Source organism: Eufriesea mexicana, unplaced genomic scaffold (assembly GCF_001483705.2).
Source record: "Eufriesea mexicana isolate 0111107269 unplaced genomic scaffold, ASM148370v2 scaffold1312, whole genome shotgun sequence".
Taxonomy (NCBI): Eukaryota; Metazoa; Arthropoda; class Insecta; order Hymenoptera; family Apidae; genus Eufriesea; species Eufriesea mexicana.
Genome location: NW_016909446.1, coordinates 1,189,454 through 1,208,644, shown reverse-complemented (window position 1 = coordinate 1,208,644; position 19,191 = coordinate 1,189,454). Strand labels below are relative to the sequence as shown.

The window sequence follows — 19,191 nt, the reverse complement described above, 5'->3', positions numbered from 1 at the left end:
TTCCCTCTTAACATATTAATGACATTTGATAACTCGATTTTTCTGTAACTATCATTCATTTATTTATAGTCAATTGCATTAAGTCTTTCAACTAAGGAACTTTGTATTTGTTATACTTCATAAGATGGCACAATATTTTTGGCATAAAATTTTTCATCATATTGTGTAATATACATCATTGACATGTATATTAATATTAAAAATGTATGCGTTTGACATGTACGATATAAACAATATTTCTAAATAAAGAAACATATTGAAATAAGGAAATTAACAATAAGTAAAGTTTTCTTTTAAAAATACCAATGATTGAAACAAAGACGTGTAATGCGATACAAGTATGAATAGCACGAAAATGTGACTGTTTTGATCGTAATAAAATAATCAATCGTTAAACATCATTTGATGCTTTGGAATACTTTGATTGTTGATTTAAAAGACTATCATCTGTTCCTAAATCCTTAGACGTTCGCGCGAATGATTGAGCAACGACCATCAACTCCTTTCTTCTCGCCATCCTTTCCCGACACGCTCTTACGTAACATGACATGCACGTTATGAAGCATACCTAAAAATAACATTACATTCAAACTTTAAAATCTACTTACAATCATTAATTTATTAATCAATTTCATACCTGTAATAATACTGTACACAATGCAAGTAAAAATATATGTAGAAGAATCGATCTAGTACGATTCATTACTACATGCTGACAACCGTGAGCATACATTGTTGTACAGATGCCTTTATCATCGTTAGGGCTTGTAAATGACGACATATCACAGCAAGACCAAGGAACAGCATTTTGATTACGATAATCAGCTGGACCATTTATTCCACAACAACGTAACTAAGAAAAGAACAAGTCTAAAATATATGATATAAAATATTCATTACAAGTTTTCATTAGTTGAATGTACCTTTGAATGCATACGATCCCAAAGAGACTTATCATCTGACATGGCAAGTTCAAATGCGTGTTCCAGATGCGAGATTGGTAATAAATCCACTTGTTCATGTCTAACAAGGGCCCAAATACCAGCGCTCGTGTTCAGAATCGTAACAATTATCAGCGCTATGGAAAACTAAATGGAAAAAATGTTACTTTATCGGAAATAGATAAGGAAGGAAATTATATCGAACAATGCAAAATCGAAATAATAATTGAACGTAGACATACATTCCAAGGAAGTTACCATAAAAAAAGACACGTGTAATTTAATATAATCTGATAATTGTATATTAATGGATGATAATTAAAAAAAAATGATTTAAAATTTCTTACAATCATAACTTGGCCCCTATTCGTAAAATCTAGGAATTGCCAAGCACACCAGGCTATCATACACGTTATCAGACCCATCACGAGTAGCGTTATTGTTGAACCACATACATTGCTAGGGGTGAGGGGTGAATATTCATATAACTGATATATGAAATAACCAGCGCAAACACTTTCTATTACACCACACACCTATGAAGAATAAAAAAAAAAGATTACAACATTTTCGTATATGTAGAATACAATATATTTTATGGTGATAACATATACTAACATAAGTGATAAACGAAGATTAATTATATCTAATCTTGATGTCGTCTGTAGTAAATGAGATTGAAGATTTAAGAGAATGATAATAAACTTCGAGTTTCTATATAACTATCCAGTAAATTACGAATTTCAATTTTTCCATAGAAATATATAATATATAAATGTTATAATAATATTAATATATAAATATATAAATCGATATTGACAATCAAATAACAGTGTGTTTATTTATTACTGGAAAATATTTTCCGCGGCGCTTCTTTCTCATAAACTAACACTTACCGATAATATCAGGATTATCAATACCCAAATTACATTGCAATTAATTATGTTGTTTAACGATATGATGACGGATAGTGTATTACATTATTTATTTAGAAGTCCTAAATAATAATAATCAAGCCTGTAATACCCTTAATTAAATTTGATAAAGAATCAATTTTTTCAAATAATATTTATATACTACGGCAATATTGTACTATATAAATGTGTAGGTATGCATCCCCTAACACTAATACGAAACGAAGCGCTTATTATACGAATATTAATCTATAACACGATTTATCATTGAATACATGATGTCGATATCGAAGACAAACAGAGAAAAGATTATCTATAAAATACAAAAAAATGATGTGTTTCCATGTACAAACTTTGAATTACGTAAATCTTCGAATTTATAATAAAACTATTAATTTGTACTTCTTAACTCTTACTAATTAATTAATAGGGAATAAAATGAATAATTTCGATCGCATTGATCTTAGGAAACATACAATTGGTGTATTTTAACAAAAAAAGAAAAAGTAATATTCAAAAAGCAGAATACTAAGATGCCTAAAAGAACAAGCTAACATAAGTTGGCGGATATCCAACTCCGCGACAAATCGGAAACTGGTTACTGACTGCTAAACTCTTAATAATAGAACGTCGAAAAAGGTAGTATCATTTCTTTCGTGTAAGGGGACTGGAATAAAATAAATTTTCTCTAATATAATATAAACAATAGTATTGGTAGAAACAGGGTAGCAAATATGCACTTACTCCAACAACGATAGCACCACCGATGAGAAAGTATCGTAAACAGACAAGCGTCTGTGCCATCACAAATTTATCAACAGAAATCACTTTAATAACATGAACAAAGGTGTTATTAATATAAATTAAAAAAAAATATCACCATGAAGTATCAAGTAACCGTCACCACGGTGACCAAGCGCGAACCTCAGACCTGAAGCGTCATTACTTATAGCACTGCGACACAAACGCAGCCGATCCACGCTATTCGCCTTATCGATGTACCTTATGCATTGTTACTTCATGCACGTAACGTACATTTTACACTCTAATATTCTTTTTTTTTCTTCTTTTTTCATCTCTATTCGCGTTTTTGTTTTCCATCGATTAAAATCAAAGATCAAGCGGTTACCATAAACGAAATATGGTGTAGACGTAACATCTTATAGAACTTTCATACCGAAGTATCGATCTTGATAAAAATTAGTATTTTTTTACGCCCTCTACAATTTAGGGCAGAAATTTTAGAAATTATATTGAATCTAAACAACGAGGTCAATAAAAAATTTTAAAGGAACTTTTGTCCTTTTACATAACATGCTTATATTTCACATTAAATATATATACTGGTAAAAGGTTTAATAGCTTAGTTTTCATATATGTTTACATTTATACTAATATATTTAGAAGTGTTATTGTGTTTATTCAAAACAAGCAAAGGTATAATCAAACATATAATGAAAAATATTAGTATATAAATTTTTATCAGTAGATGATTCATTTTATATAATGCCTTTTCCATGGATATAACAAAAGAGAATTATTTTAGATTTGCTAATTTTTTAATTGAATTCTTGAATGAAAATTATATTGGATGTAACATATTTCAGATTCTTCACAATCGATAATACAGTTCGTGTGACATAATATCCCATAAGTTGTTTGATCTATAATGTATCTCATCTATGCCGTATAAATATCTATTAGTAAATAATAACATATACATATTACCATGTAATATTTTAAATTGTATTATATTATAAAATAATTATGAGTACCTCCTTTTTTATGTGCATACTATATTCCTTTAAAGTAATACTTTATAATATGCTTACAAACTGAATATAAAAATATAAGCGCTACATTTTCTTGACTCTATCGAAAAAACAGAAAAAAATTTATAATTTATTGTATCTCATATAAAATATTTAATTTATCCTTTTATTTACATCATGTAAAATATTTTCTAATTTAGTTACCAATAGTCTTCAAGTACACATGACTCATATAAGTACGAACCACCTATTGTTGATTAGTTTACATCGTAAATGAAATCTGTCAATGTGTTTGTCAAGAATTTAACATAAGGCTTATATTTTATAAATAATTAAACTATCGATTATGGATCCACAAAAAAATGAATCTTGTGATTTATCTGAAGTTGTTTTAAACGAAAATGTCAATATTAATCTACAAGTAATCTAATGTTAAAAAAATATAGATATGTCCAAATTTTATTTGTATTGAAATACAAAATAATTTTAGGATTGTAAATCACAAAAACGACCAAAACGAGTATTACATTTTTCGGATGGTGATTTAGAAGAATATTCTGAAGATGAAACTGATAAACCACAAGTAAATGAAATAGTAAATCAAATAGATCCAGTTAAGTTTTGTTCATATCTATTATTACAACAATTTTCTATATTTTCTAAGTAACAAAATAAATTATATATTAAATTAAAAAATAAAATTTTTAGAAAACTCTAACTTGGTTTCCCTGGGCTTGGTATCAAACTACTGTACTTGGTAGCAAAGTACTGGATGGATGTGACTATGTAGGTGAATGGTTAGCTAACCTTTTTGGTATTACAGCACCCAAGTATCAATTTGAAATTGATGAATTCTATAGACTTCAAAATCTTGAAAATGAGATATCACATAAACAGGACTTAGAAATGGGTGGGTGGAATGAACACAACAAAAATAATCTTGTGGATAATATACATTGAATTCATGATTAAATTATGCTTCGTAATATTTATTCACTAAATTATTCATTTTGTATTAACAAAGTATATTTTATAATTTAATATTACAAATATTGGTAAAATGTCTAAGTTTTTTCAGTGTTAAATATTTTATGAATGATAATCATTTATTTAAATATTACACATAAAAAATGTCATTTTTAAAAATACCTATGGTACTTTAATTTTCGTACATTTGTATTTAATGGTATAAAAGATTTAAAAAATATGAAAACATATTACACTTGATTAACACAAATTAATATTATAAACATGTAAATATACAAATGTTATCTTATGAAAAACTTAACAATACTATAAATTTCATATTATTTGAAATTGTATACTAACTAAAATACTATTTAATACAGTAGAAATATTACTGTAAATTGTTATGTATGAATATAAAGGATTCATAGTGTACAAAAATTTTCTTATTTTAGAAACATTTAGTATTAAAATACTTTTATACATAAATTTTTAATACCAATTCTACCACTGAAATCTTGTATAATATGTATATAATGATTTGAAAGCATATACATTACTACTAAATACAATTATTTAATGAACCTAATTCTATATTTGTAATTATCACTTTTCATATTATAAATTGGTGAAAACAATATTATATGAACATTTTATTAGACCTTGAGAATGTTCCCTTAGTATATAAATCACATTTACATAAATAAAAGAAACCATTGTAACAAGAACTGTTCAATTAAGAACAGTGAAAATCATATTTAAAGTAAGTGGAATGATGTATCATATTACGCTAATACGTATGAATAAGTTTTCTTATAAAGGAACATTCATAAGCTCTTTACATAATTGCTTTCAGCACATTATACATATAACCTGCAGTCTTTTCTAGCAGGAACTGATATTCATTTTAGATGCTTATATGAATTATATTTATATATTTTCAAAGCTCAACAAATTATGTTTCTGGCACAAACCTATGCAAAGCGCTAGTTAAAACTAGTACAGAGCTTTGAAGGCCCTGGGGTAAATGCCTTTGTAACCATGAACCTTTATACTGTTCTATATGAGCTAACATTTTGTTTGCTACATCAGTCCTAAATGTAGGTGGCAAATTACATATTCCCAAATTAATTACTGCAAGACCCATATTACTGTTAGGATTAACACCAACACCAATCAATGTTCTGCCAATTTTACATGCTGTCAACATTAAATCAGCAGTTAATTGAAGCTCTTGTATTTCCATTAATGCAAATTTTGAAGATAGATTGCTCTCATATAATGAATGTGAGATACGTTTAACTTGCTTTGTTACTTTCTGTTAAATAAAATGAAAATATTATTTGTTTATCCTCAATATAGTTTATATTTATCCTGAATACATTTTAGGCCTTATGGTTGTACTTACAGCAAATAAATCGGCCGAAAGATATTCTAAATTTACATTATCTGGATCTGTTAATAATCTATACAATGTTGATCCACGATTATCAGGAATTTGTTGTAAATCTTTTGTTCCTTGATTTTTGCTTAAGGTAAGTACTAAAGTATCTAAACGCCCTAACTCTAATATTGCATTACCAATCTTATATTCTGCATCTTGGAAAACATGAATATCTAATAATTTTGTGATGCATTTTTGTCTGTAAAACAATGAATTTATTACAATTTTTGTCTTTAATACTTTTATATAAATGTGTAATAATTGTTAATTAATTTTAGCTTAATACGTTTATTACCTCGATCCAAATACTTCAGACACTTCATAATTATCATCAATTCCCATATCTATTTCACTAGTTGGATTCCATGACAATCCTGCTGCTATTAAATATCCAATCCATGCGAAAGGATGGGGAGTAAGATGATGACTTCCAGACCAATGAGCTACCACTATACCAATTGAATCCTGCTCAAGAGAAGTTTTTATTGCATTCTTTGTATTTGCATATGTTGATGCTGGACATCCTGCCAAGCTATTATAACTTGCTGTTCCAGAACTGGATAATACATTACCACCTGCTATTCTAAATGCTTCTGTCCATTCAGAAAAATCATAATCAGCCTACAATATAGAATCTCATAATAGCAAATTTAATTCTATTATATTTGAAAATTTATTATATTAAATATAATTTTATTTACCAGAAAGCCATATTCAACAAGAATAATATTGCTGGGTATGTTATGAAATTCTGCTTTAGAATGTAATCCATTTGAACAAAGTAATAAAGTTGTATTTGGACTTAAATTTAAAATATGCCAAAGTTCCTGAAGACAAGAATATGATTTAAATACTTCTGACATATCTGTTTCTATTGTTTCATTAACTGATAAATTCAAATCAAAGTTATCTGCTTGAACCAATAAATTAGCTAATCTAGGTCCAACATGGACATAACTTAAACTTGGAAACACTGCTAATAATTCTTGAAATATTGGCCACATTTGTGACAAGTGATGTTGTCCTACATTAGAGTCAACATCTAAAGTTGGAACTAAATCCAAATGTCGATCTCTAAAATAAAAGTCGTTTTTAAAATATATTAGTCTTATGTTCATATATAAAGAAAAATATTTTACAGAAATGTAAACAAACCTGCAATAACGATCGAGAGTAACCATTTCTGATTTTGAATAACATAATTGCCAATCACAATTTGGAGTGAGTCTTGAATATAAATGCAAGTAAGATATTTTAAAGGATGACCATAAATCAATCATATGAAGCAAATATTCTAATGTAGGTATACGTCCTCTAGGTGAAATATCTAACAATACACCACGATGAGTAAATCTTGGTTCATCTTTTATAAAAACAGGTTCGATTTCACATGCTTCTGATTTACTATGATTTTTGCTTAATCGTAAAATTTGTACAAAAGTACAAACTGCATAATGTAATCCAGCTAAACTTCCAGCACCAACTTTAATAGTATTTTGTGAAATATGCAATTGATATCCTTCAGGCGTATTAAATAATTTTTTATTCACTATACATTCAATTCTGTTATCATTAAGTAATTTACCAGAACTAGGATGTACTTCGCCAATTTTAACATCATAGCCTAATTCCAGTAAATGAGTTCTGCTAATTTCCCAAACATCTAATATTCTGTGTATAGATTCACTACCCTATACAATAATGCATTATGTAAAAATTAAATAAAATAGTAACATATGTTATAATTATGTATAAAAATTATACCTGTATTATAGATATAAAAAGTTCTTTTCCAGGAATAAATGGCGTAGACAAATTTTTTAATTCAACAATGGTTTTTGGTTGTGGCCAAAGTAAGTTATAAAGTCCATCTTTATCTGTACACTTAGTTGGACTTTCTTTGCCTGATTCACGTAGTGGAACATCATAAACTGGATCTAATGATTTAGTAGATTCAATAGAAAGTTGACTCATGTTACTTGAAATACTTTTTTGACAGTAATTTCCTTCTGTAAATGTTGCAGTTGGACTATGCATTGTTTCACTCTCGTTCGATACAAAGTTTGATAGAAATCTTTGAAGAAAACAGTGCAAAGATTGTTTTCCTCTACAAAGATCATATGGAGTTTTTCCTGCAAAAGTTCTACAACACAATTTCTTACAATATATTCAAAAGTATATTAATTACAAATAATATTATTTATATACCCTTTAGTCGCTCGTACAAGAGGATTTGCACCAGCTTGTAATAGTTCTTGACAAATAGCAACATCACCACGATTTACTGCATCATGTAATGGTGTAGCACCACAACCATTAACAGCATTTATATCTGCACCTCTATCTACAGATACATTGTACTAATTAAATTATATAAAGGTAAATAAAATTTGTAAAATAAAGACTTTTAAAATGGTACCAATTAAACATGTGACAATTTCTTTATTTCCATAACAAGCTGCCCAATGTAATGGTGTGTTTTTACTACCATGAGAATCCCATGAATTTACATTTAATCCTGCATCTAATAATTGAAGTACCCTGTCTAACCTTTAAACAATTGTATATTATTATAAACTATATAAGTTTCTCTTATACTAATATTATTAATACAAAATTATTTTAACATTATATATTTATATAATAAAGTAACATATTACATACTCAGATGCAGCAGTAGCTCTTAATAATTCTTCAATGTAAGTACGACGTATTATATCACTCGATGCAACATCTACAGCATTATGTCCATTAATATTCTGAACAGCTGGATTAGCACCACAACTTAACAATGTCCGTACTATATCTGGTTGATTTGCCTGAATTTTTACATAAATAAATTGTAATACAATTTACCTCTTCGTGAACTTATATAAAGCATTCTTTATAATATATGATACATATATTTACCTTTGAAGCATATGAAAGGAAAGTACCTTCTTCTAAAAGTGGTTGATTTAGAATTTTTTCCTTTGTAATACCTTCAGCTGTATTGCCATTTTCACCTATTATGAAAATAGTATGAAGATTATAAATAATTCTATTTCAAAGACTTTAATATACTAAATATAGTTTGCTTTGTACAACATATTTTTATTCTACTTGAAATAAAAATATTTTTTACATAACGTTACTGGACAGTACAAAATTAAAATTTAAATTAGTATAAAATTTAAATTTAATATTAAATTTGTGACACGTACATGCATCTAAAAGGGATCTAATTATGTCAGTACGTCCATGTTCAATAGCTGTACGAATATTTTCGCAAATGTCTTGCATCTCTGCTTGTTATTATGTCATATCAAAGTTGTATATTATACAACATTATAAACAAATTATTTGAATGTCAGCTATGAAAACTTATCACAAACATTTCACTGAACTTTTTCGTCATATTGCTAATGCAACGTTAGGTTGTATATCGCAAAAATATCGATACACCAATTTTAATGAACATCGAGTCATCGAAATCATTTATCGACTTACTACATTTTAAAAATATTATTCCCATGGCATATATTTTAATATTTAAAATATATTTGTAAGAAGCAATTGTAATCTCTTGCATATGTGAAGTTAATGAATGAATTATTTTATAACTAATTGTTAGTTTCTTTGGCTTATAGTTAGCTGCCATAGCTGGAATGTGCAAGATGTTCTTACAGTCAATCCCATTTTATTCGTTTTAAAAGTTCATTCATAATAATAAAGTATTAGAATCAATATAATGGAAATAATTTCATTTGAAGTTAGTTAAAAGTTTTCTATAAAATAATTAAAAATAATGTGAAACATAAATGATAAGATAATATTTGGAACATGACAAATGCTTCATGATGATTTTGTAAAATCGAAGTGTGTATCGATTTAAAAGTGTATCGTGTTGTATTTTCGAGTTTAGTGTTTCTCAGCGATAATAATGAGCTCAGAATTAATTTTAAGTGTACGTTTAGATCCTCAAACAGTATCAACAATTAAATTAAGCGATATTAATTTCAAAACAAAGGTAGAAGAACTGAAACATGAGGTAGCTGGAAGGGTTAACCTAACAAAAGAATCATTTGGTAAGATGACATTTTCTTTATTTTTTATTCCGATATTTTTTAAACCAATTTTTAAATACATTTATTATAAAGATAACACAATGACGTGTTATAGAAAAGTATATAGTTATTTCCATTAAAATAATTGTAATTATAAACATAATTTATTTTAATATTTTTGCATATGTTTTATCTTATTTTTTTATAGAATTGATTTATTGTGGGTGCGTCCTAGAGGATGATATGACTTTAGAATCTTATGGTTTAAAAGGTGGTGCAATGGTACACGTTTTAAGAAAAAGGGAATCAGAAATGTTATCATTTCCTAAAGATATATCAGAAGATAGAATATTGCAGCTTGTATCTGCATTTAAATCTTTTAAGAAAAATCCTGGTCTCCGAAGTGCATTATATGTATATCAATTGTTAAATATTTACCAAATTTGTAATATATTAAATTTATTACAAACAACACTTATTAATTTTAGCGTATAGGTAAAAAACCAGAAGTTTTGAACAATATCATCTCATCTTCTCCTGGATTACATGAAGATACTGTAGCAATTGCAATTTTACAGGACCCTGATTTAATGTCATATTTTACAGATGTAGAAACTGTTCGAAGGTAAATCCTAGTTTGTATTTATTAGTATTAGAATTATTTAAAATTATTATGTGTCTTAATTGTATGGGTAGATTCGCAGAAGCACATCCAGTTTTGGTAGAAGCTGCCCAAAATATAGCTGCAGCTGTTCATGCTGAAGCACATAATAATGTAACTGTTGGCTCCAATTCTTCATTAGCTAATTCACAACCTACTGTCTATTCTTATAGTTTAGACAATTTAAGTGGTGATGAAGAAATGGCAGGAGATTCTTCTCAATCTTCAGATTCTACACAACCATCAAATTTATCTTCTAATCCAACAAATTCTGCAGTTACTGTTGCACAACTTGCAGCAGCAGTTTCTAGAGCAACAGCTGAAAGTTTTCCTTTTTTAAATTCTACTTCTTCCACTTCAACTGGTAGCACGAATTCTGGAATAATAACTACAGAAATGTTTACACAAGCTATGCAGCAAGTTCATACACCACCAGTTTTACCACGATCCTCGGATTTACAACAAATGTTAGCGCAAATGCATGAATTAGGACTACAAAATGATACACTGAATCTTCGAGCATTACATCTTACAAATCATGATGTACAAGCAGCGATTGATCTTGTGTTTAGTGGTTTTAGCAATAATTAAGTTGGGTAAATTGGAGTCTACAGTGCACTTATTTGAACATTATACACAAAAATATAATTACATATGTCTTACCTTTATGTATTAAACTAAACAAATTTTGGAAAATTTATAAGATGAAATATCTTTAGTATCAAAAACAAATTATTCGTTTTTTTTTTTTTTCGTTTTAAAAATATATAAATAATAAAGTTTTCAAAATAGAAATGTAAGATAAAATTTTTGTGTTAAAATAAGCAAAAGCAATATAATTTGTTTATATACTTTTTATAATAATAATTATATTTTATATCATTTTGTTAATGTACATAAAACCAATAAATACAAAGAAGTAATAAAATTGATTAGTTAAAAATTTATATGTACATAATATTATGAAATATCCTTTATCATCTAATTTACATATTATATTGATTATTTTAATATAATATTTTATACTAATTTTTAGCATTTTGTGTTAATACGTGAAAACTATTTAATATTGCTTAATTGTCATATCTTCTATCTACTAAAGAGTTCTATTTTGCTAATAATATTATTAAAAATTAACTTATATAATTTCTTATGTTCTTGTTTGATATGTGAGAGCGCTTATATGATATTTAAATTTCGGTATGTGTTTCAAAGTACATAAAATTAAAATAAAGATTCATTACAATGTAATTAAATACTTAAATTAATTGCTTAATTTTACACTTTTTAAATATCTTTAATAAAATAAAATTCGTCTCACAGATTTCGTAAAAGTAATTTCACAAATGTGAAATAAAAATTTCAATATTATTATTTTTTAGTAAAAATAAATCGAAAATAAAGGAATAGGCTATTTGTAAAGATGCTTTTAACTAAATGACGTCTTGAACTATAAGAAAATGCATGTGCAAAGTAACGTTTACTATGGGCTCCAGGGCATGTGCAAAAGGGTGCATGCGTGCATATACGCATTAGTATAAGCATGATACGTTTTAGCTACGTACGCGAGCGCATGAACGGACTAAAGCGAAGGGGAATTGTGCGATGTTCCGTCAGTAGGAATCGGGATTTTGTGACGGTTGGACGCGTTGTGGAGTGGCGAGTCTGAGATATCACACGAGTACGTATGACAGAAGCAGCACGTGTTTACGTGAACCTATAAGCGTGCATACCGGATTAGTTTTTGTACAGTATAAATCCAGTGACAGAAGAAATAATTATACTGAATATACTTGTGAACATAAGTTGAGAAATTGACGGCTTCGTTGTATATTATTCGAAATGCAATCGGTTGCATTCTTAAGAAACATTGAATGTTAGAATCATCGTTCTATATCCAATGGACAGATGTGAGAACAGCTCGAAAGCGTGAATATTCATGGCGTGAGGTTATGGGGGGATCGGATACCTGACAGACACTATTTCACTCGCGGTCTCTTTTATGTGGCTGAGAAAGAAGGTGAAGGACAAAGTACATATTATTATTTATTCCTTTGCAATTGATTCTTTTTTAGTGAAAGACCCGCGTCCGTACCGGTCTTTTTCCTTTATGTGTATAGGAATAATGCAACGAAACGTTAGACTATTTTGTAACAAAGGTCGGCGCCTAGGGTGAGCCGGCTGCATTGCTGAAGTCCCGTAACATCTCCTCAAATCAGTATCTATATTGTCAGGTTTTTACCGTTTTTTTTAATATAAAATTTACGAATATTCACAAAAATAAATTTAAATGTTTTAATTTTGACATTTACTTTAGTTTATGTTTGTAACATGTTTATTTGTCATTAATTCGACTTACTAAGATATGACACAATATAATGGAAAAAGGAAACAGTACGCTGATTTTTTTTTATTGTTTTCTGAAATAAAATGATAACCGAAGAAGTTAAATTTCGTATGGTAGGATGGAAAAATAATTTTATTCGTGCATAAATTGAAAACACATTAGACTTCGAGAAATCAGTGGTCGGAAAAGTTTATCAACTTATAACCACTGTTTGTTGCTTGTCATGAAAGTTTTCATGGACACTACGTGAGCCCATGAAATGCCTGATCTTCCGTGTTTTATTCGAATTCTAGAGCTTTTTCTGTTGAGCAATTGATTCGAAATTGATGAAAATTCTAAAACTTGAACGCAGTAACATAAAGTGGATAACGAATTGTGATGATAATATATGCAATACACGTAACAAAATGAATCTTTCATACTCTGTAAATTGCATAAAATTAACGTAAAATTAGCACACGACTGATTGATTTATAACAAATATTCTAACTCTGTTGGATTTACTACAATTATCTTACAAAGTATTATATAATTTCTAAATAAAACATAATTTAGAAGCATAGTTAGTTATTATAAATGAGTAATAAACATAAAATTATACGATTTGCAGTACTTCAGAAATAACTCCAATGATATAATCATTTGTTTATGATTTCAATTTTATGCAACTTTTAAATTAGAATTAATTGTTAAAGCAACGAAATTCATTTATGACGATTGCCGATTTATTAAAAGTGTAATTTATTTGCAACAAACGGTAGAAATGAATATCTCTAAGAATTGATTAAATAACGAATCTAACTCTTTATCGAAGTAATTAGTTATCGTATGACGTATCACACAAAATGCATTCTTTTTATCAATTTGAAATCAGCAAACGTTACAAAAACATTCTCTTCATTTGCATTTCGTTCATACATTGTAAACGGTTTCTACACTACTCAGGAAACTGCCTTTTTTTCTGGCGTTACAAGGAACGATTAAGTAGATAACTAGATCATCCATGCATTAACCCGTCGAGAGCTAGTAATTATGTGTGGAGTGTTGTAAACAAGGGTAATTTCATAATTGACAAGCCTACGCGGCAGTTGTTAACTAATTGTAACTCTAGAATCAAGGGCACCAGGCGCCGATCGTTTTTAAGATCAACCGATTTTAAGGGATGCCATGAATATGGATTCTCATCTAGCTTAGCGATTCCCAATTTATGATACTGGTGGTATGTTGAATACTATCAGGTGATACGCGAGTTGAATTAAGTATATATATTAAATATATATATCAAATTTAAAAATGACGTACCGTAGGATATGCTACAACGACCTACAAGGTAGCACGTGACTTGATCATATATTAGTCGGGTAGTATGCGAGGAAAACAGATTGAGAATCACTAATGTAGCTTATTCTTTATGAATCAAATATTCACGAGTACCTGAATTTCTAGTGACATTTGCAAATAATCTTCATGATCGCCACTTTCAGTTAAGATTCTCGCAGTTTTCGATTCGAGTCTCTTCGGACAGATCCATATTCTTCAGTACTTCCGGACGCGGGTCACATTTCCATAGACAAGATTTCTCATTAGTAACTCGAAGATTGATCGTCGTTACACCTTCGAACTTCCTTTGAACTATTGACTAGATGTACGATATCGAACTAGCGATCGACCTTTTTCTCCATGAAGATAAAAGGAACCCTCGCTTCTTGTTGTAAATCCATCCAAGAAGCTTACCCTTCGGAGGCCTCTAAGAGTATCAACCGTTGTAGCCAGAGGATTTAACATTCTCAATCGCGAGACGACTGTAGAGAACTTCGATTCGAAACTGAATCAATAAATTCGGATTCTCGGTAAAGCAGAAGGAATTGTCGGATTGTTTTCTCTGATCGTCGAACTTGGTTGGTCTGCAACAAACAAACATCTCAAATCAGCTTCCAGACCGTCGACAAACGTGATCACTGTCAGTTGACGTTGTTGACAGTGTAACGAACGAAAAGTGAAGGAATCGTAGTATACGTGAAAGACAAGTGGTAAAGAGACACTGAAAAAGAGTAAAAAATGGCACACGAAAACGGCATACACGGTGATACCGATCCCGAGACAGTGGAATTGAATCCACTAAGAAGGACCAGATTCCACGTGAATCGAGTGGATAGCCTGGAAGGCCGTGCAAGTCTCCTGGGTGAACAGGAAACGAAAAAGTCCCTCAGGCACATGACCAGGGAGGCACTGCCTAGACTGGATAATTATAGGAACATTATGAGTATTCAGGCTGCTCATAGACCGTCTTTAGACGAGCTTCACAATCCCACTCTGCTTAACAAGGTAAGGATGATGATACTTGACCATTAATAGAACCACTATTTCTTTGTTTTATAATGCGTCGGTAGTTGTGTTCATTATGGTTATGATGATGTGTGATGTTATGCGTTTGGTATTCTCTTTGTTGATTTCCAATTCCAGACCAGTTTTCTGAGCAGCAACAATGTTTGCGCAAGGTAATGTTTTATCTAATTCCGATGTCGTTTTGATAGGCAAGGAAGTTGATTTTCTCGTTTAAGTCTCGTCACTGCCTTTTTTCATTTTTTTACACGCCAGACATATGTGAGATCGTGCAGAGGTTGTTTGTAAAAGATTTCCATAATCCTCGGCCATTAGGGTGAGATTAAATCGATTCCGGTTGTAACAGAATTCACACTCCTTCTAGCTAATTTTATTTTACATAATATTGCTTGCATTAACGTTGTACTCGCTCATTGCGAAACAACGATTACAACGAACGATAAATCAATTTATGGCTTATCGTTGGCTCGATGTGTCTGTGGCTAAGACCAGGCTTCAGCAATAAGCAAAGTAGTGGAATACTATAATCAATCAGACGCTACTCTGTAGAAAAAGAATGTGGGTCAGTCAAAAGTCCCCCATTGTCGTTTAAGAGTCGAGCCTTAAAATCGAATCAACACTCATTCGGAGAACTTTCGAATTACTTACGTATGGTCGTTGCTCCATTACCACGAGTTACTTGGTCTTCCTGATTTAAAGCAGTGATACGTCGATGTCGACGACCAATAATGTACGAGCACATGCACGATGACCGATGATGTCGTATCGTGTACATTGACATTCACCCATTTCTTAGCTCGGTTCGTCCCTTATCTACGACCCTCTCTCGTCAACTACTCGGATCTAAAATTAAACAGGCATAGTAAGCGTGGTCGTGCACGCGCTTGCGAGCGCATAGCGGCGCATAGATTCATGCGTTCTTACTGGGAAGGGCACACGCGCCTGTTGTTAGTTAACGTGGTCACGATTAGGTTCTTCTGTAACGTAAAACTGTTAGTCGCTTCGTAAAAAGTAGAAGAAAACAAAAAGGAAAAAAAACGAGAGAAAAAGAAAAATCGAAAGTACGATTTTGCAAGATAAACGTTGAGAAAGAGGAGGGAAAAAAGTGTAAATCGCGACGGTTTATCTTGGTTCATGCCACGACATTGATTTATCAAAAGCTAGCATTAAATGTACGTACGAATTTTGGTTACTGGTGACTGAGTTGATGTACTTTGATATTCTTTGAATCGCGCAGTGGTGCACCCTGCCGTGTGATGTTTCCTGTTCGCGGAAATTGTGGAAGTCAATGAAGCGACATGATACTTACGTTCGTGACGAGTGAGGAACGTTTGCGGTTACCTTGAACTCGAAACAAAGATGTTTTGTTTCCTTTGAAGTGGTATATTGCGAGTTAATTATGTATGACGGTAGTTTCTCTTATTCTTTTCTTATTTTCCTAGATAACGCCTTGTTAACGTGCTACTTTATTTATTATATTTGTCCTATCCTTCGTGACGATAAAGTGGCTTTATTTCTTCTATTTTCCTTGGTTATACATCTTTGTAATCGACATATTATAAGAGTTATAATAAATAAGTAACCTTTCTTGGTCTATATGTTTCTTTAAGCACATCGATCATCCTTTATAGTGGCTACAAATTAACTGCCAGTTCTGCAAATTATTTAAGAAATTAATCAGAAAATCTTTGTTTATTCAAGTGACGATAATTCTATCGCCATACGAATAATCGAAAAAATTTTGTCACATTGAACACACCTGTTTGAACAATATGTATTCCATGTCCGATTGGTTGTCACTAGTAATATTTGTACTAGTGACGAAATGAGAATCATATCGAAGTAAATGTGATTCGATACTGAACACAGGTTAGATTCGACAGTTAACGGTTAAACGAGGAACAAGGAGTGAATATCACGTTCTACGAAGCAGGGTATAACCGGTAGGGTTTCTTAATTATATCTTATTGTACGAAGGTATCGTCTAAAAATAAACGGGTCGGAACCGTTTCTTGATTAACCCTACCGAGGTCGCACAGAAAGAATGTTACATTTGTCCCAATCAAATTTTCCCGCTTCGATGTCGACGAACTATAAATCGTGGCCATAAATCGCTGCAGAACTATTTTTGAGCCAGCAGAACTTTTACAAAGTCTCATGGTGTGTTTAGCTAAATATAAGCCCCGCTAAACTGATTGCTACGACGAAATATGATATGTCCGGCACAACCGTAGGATCGTAACGACTTAAATCCATCATCTAGATTGCCCCTGACACGGGGTTAACTATAATTCAACCTAAATAAATTTCGGATACGATTGAGTTCCCTCGATGCACTTAATCGAATCGATTAGGTAAAGTCGAATTGCGAGTTAATTCGATTTCGAGCAGTCACGTTCCGAAGGTAATTCGAAGAAGCTGGTTCGTGTCCAGGGAGAAAGGGCAGAAGGAAATGAAGCGTCTCTCGCGGTACGTGACGGAACGAAAACTTTCGAACGGGATTATGGGTAGAAGAATGTTAAAGAACAATCCGTTAGAGCCTATAGCGCGGGACACATAGGCATTCTAGGCAACAGGTGAAAAGTCTGTGTGTAGCCTCTTGTTCTCGATTTTACACGTGAAAATCACCTGCTTGATTTGAGCTTTCGTTCCCGCGTAGTCGAGTTCGACGTTATTTCTGTTTGTACTACTTACGGCGTATTCGTAGTGATGTTAAATTTATTAAGAATTGTCATTTTTACATTCATTGTTCCTCGAATTGTCGTAACTGATTAGCAATGTGCTTTTTACGAGGTTTTTAATGAGAAGATCAAGAACGATCGACAAATATTGGTAAACGCATACGAGTAACATTTATTTCTAGAAACGATCTTCGTAAAGAGTGGATTCATGGATCGTTGTCACTCGTATCGACAAAATTAATTAACGACGCATTTAATAGATCGAATTTTTCGTTGTTTTTTTCTTTTTCTCTTTTTCTTTCGATACCGTTGCCTCACTCGAATTATCGAAATGAATTATCAGCGCGCCTTTTGCGATGTTCCGATCATTATGGCCCTTTCCACGAAATCTTAGAAATTGCGTGCACAAACGCAGACAACCTTCATGGTAAAATAGAAACCCCCACGTTCGGCTGAACAATTAAAGCATCACTTGAAGTGATCGTAAATGCCACAAGACTGTCTCATCCACTGCGCAATGCTCGGTCAACTTGTACCATTTGTTCGTGAAATTAATATCTTTGTGCGAGTACAATAGCATTTCGGACTTATATTTTATTACTCTCACTTTCCTGCTTCGATGTTCTGCCCTTTTGTTTGTCTTTGTCTAACTCCGCCATTAATATACGAAAGACATGATGGACCACGTTCGTTCTTATTATATCATTGTATTAATCGACACGCAAAAGGTCAACGATGACATCGATACGATTTTATCTGATCGATTCTATTACGAATACAATCGAACTATGAATATCGACACGATTTTATCTAATCGATTCGATTACGAATACAATCGAACGATAAACGACAGAGGTAAGAAGAAACAAAAAGGGAGAGAGAGAGAGAGAGAGAGAGAGAAGAAAATTGAAATATATCAGCCGCGAATCCAAATTGTGTGGCACACATGACTTAATGACAGCGTCGATAGGACCAGTAAAACGCGTGCTCCGAATACATTACGAGTCGAGGGATAAGCGTTCGTTATTATTTGACTATTATACCACGTATCGTACGGACGTGTCGGCACGAAAGAG

General features: G+C 31.1%; 5 protein-coding genes across 6 annotated transcripts in view; 3 read left to right on the top strand and 2 right to left on the bottom strand.

Annotated features, from left to right (window-relative positions):
* Window positions 1-333: 333 nt before the first annotated feature.
* Window positions 334-2,793, bottom strand: LOC108547949 (leukocyte surface antigen CD53). Of its 2 annotated transcripts, XM_017900675.1 has the most exons (6): window positions 2,736-2,793; window positions 2,600-2,650; window positions 1,289-1,477; window positions 924-1,088; window positions 638-853; window positions 334-568 (listed from the first exon to the last, which is right to left on the bottom strand). In XM_017900675.1, exons 1-6 carry the CDS (start codon window positions 2,736-2,738, stop codon window positions 392-394), a joined length of 801 nt encoding a protein of 266 aa, XP_017756164.1. In that variant the 5' UTR covers window positions 2,739-2,793; the 3' UTR covers window positions 334-391. The 2 variants fall into 2 exon arrangements, with proteins under 2 accessions (XP_017756164.1, XP_017756163.1); XM_017900674.1 differs by having other exon boundaries at window positions 2,600-2,780.
* A 1,180-nt stretch (window positions 2,794-3,973) lies between these two features.
* LOC108547901 (protein FAM177A1) lies at window positions 3,974-4,587 on the top strand. Its single transcript, XM_017900611.1, has 3 exons — window positions 3,974-4,048; window positions 4,118-4,240; window positions 4,336-4,587. Exons 1-3 carry the CDS (start codon window positions 3,974-3,976, stop codon window positions 4,585-4,587), a joined length of 450 nt encoding a protein of 149 aa, XP_017756100.1.
* Window positions 4,588-5,426: 839 nt separating this feature from the next.
* On the bottom strand, window positions 5,427-9,433 carry LOC108547927 (uncharacterized). The gene is made up of 11 exons (XM_017900649.1): window positions 9,241-9,433; window positions 8,948-9,042; window positions 8,702-8,856; window positions 8,457-8,587; window positions 8,246-8,381; window positions 7,802-8,180; window positions 7,193-7,728; window positions 6,739-7,111; window positions 6,333-6,658; window positions 6,002-6,236; window positions 5,427-5,911 (listed from the first exon to the last, which is right to left on the bottom strand). The coding sequence occupies exons 1-11, from the start codon at window positions 9,317-9,319 to the stop codon at window positions 5,549-5,551; spliced, it is 2,808 nt and encodes a 935-aa protein (XP_017756138.1). The 5' UTR covers window positions 9,320-9,433; the 3' UTR covers window positions 5,427-5,548.
* A 524-nt stretch (window positions 9,434-9,957) lies between these two features.
* Window positions 9,958-11,357, top strand: LOC108547942 (ubiquitin-like protein 7). The gene is made up of 4 exons (XM_017900666.1): window positions 9,958-10,104; window positions 10,292-10,497; window positions 10,572-10,708; window positions 10,780-11,357. The coding sequence occupies exons 1-4, from the start codon at window positions 9,960-9,962 to the stop codon at window positions 11,333-11,335; spliced, it is 1,044 nt and encodes a 347-aa protein (XP_017756155.1). The 5' UTR covers window positions 9,958-9,959; the 3' UTR covers window positions 11,336-11,357.
* A 3,178-nt stretch (window positions 11,358-14,535) lies between these two features.
* Window positions 14,536-19,191, top strand: part of Ncc69 (sodium chloride cotransporter 69) — a 10,825-nt gene continuing 6,169 nt past the window's right edge. Inside the window, exon 1 of the mRNA XM_017900724.1 lies at window positions 14,536-15,416. Within this exon, the coding sequence (XP_017756213.1) occupies window positions 15,150-15,416 (267 nt within the window). The 5' untranslated portion in view covers window positions 14,536-15,149. The remainder of the gene's footprint in view (window positions 15,417-19,191) is intronic.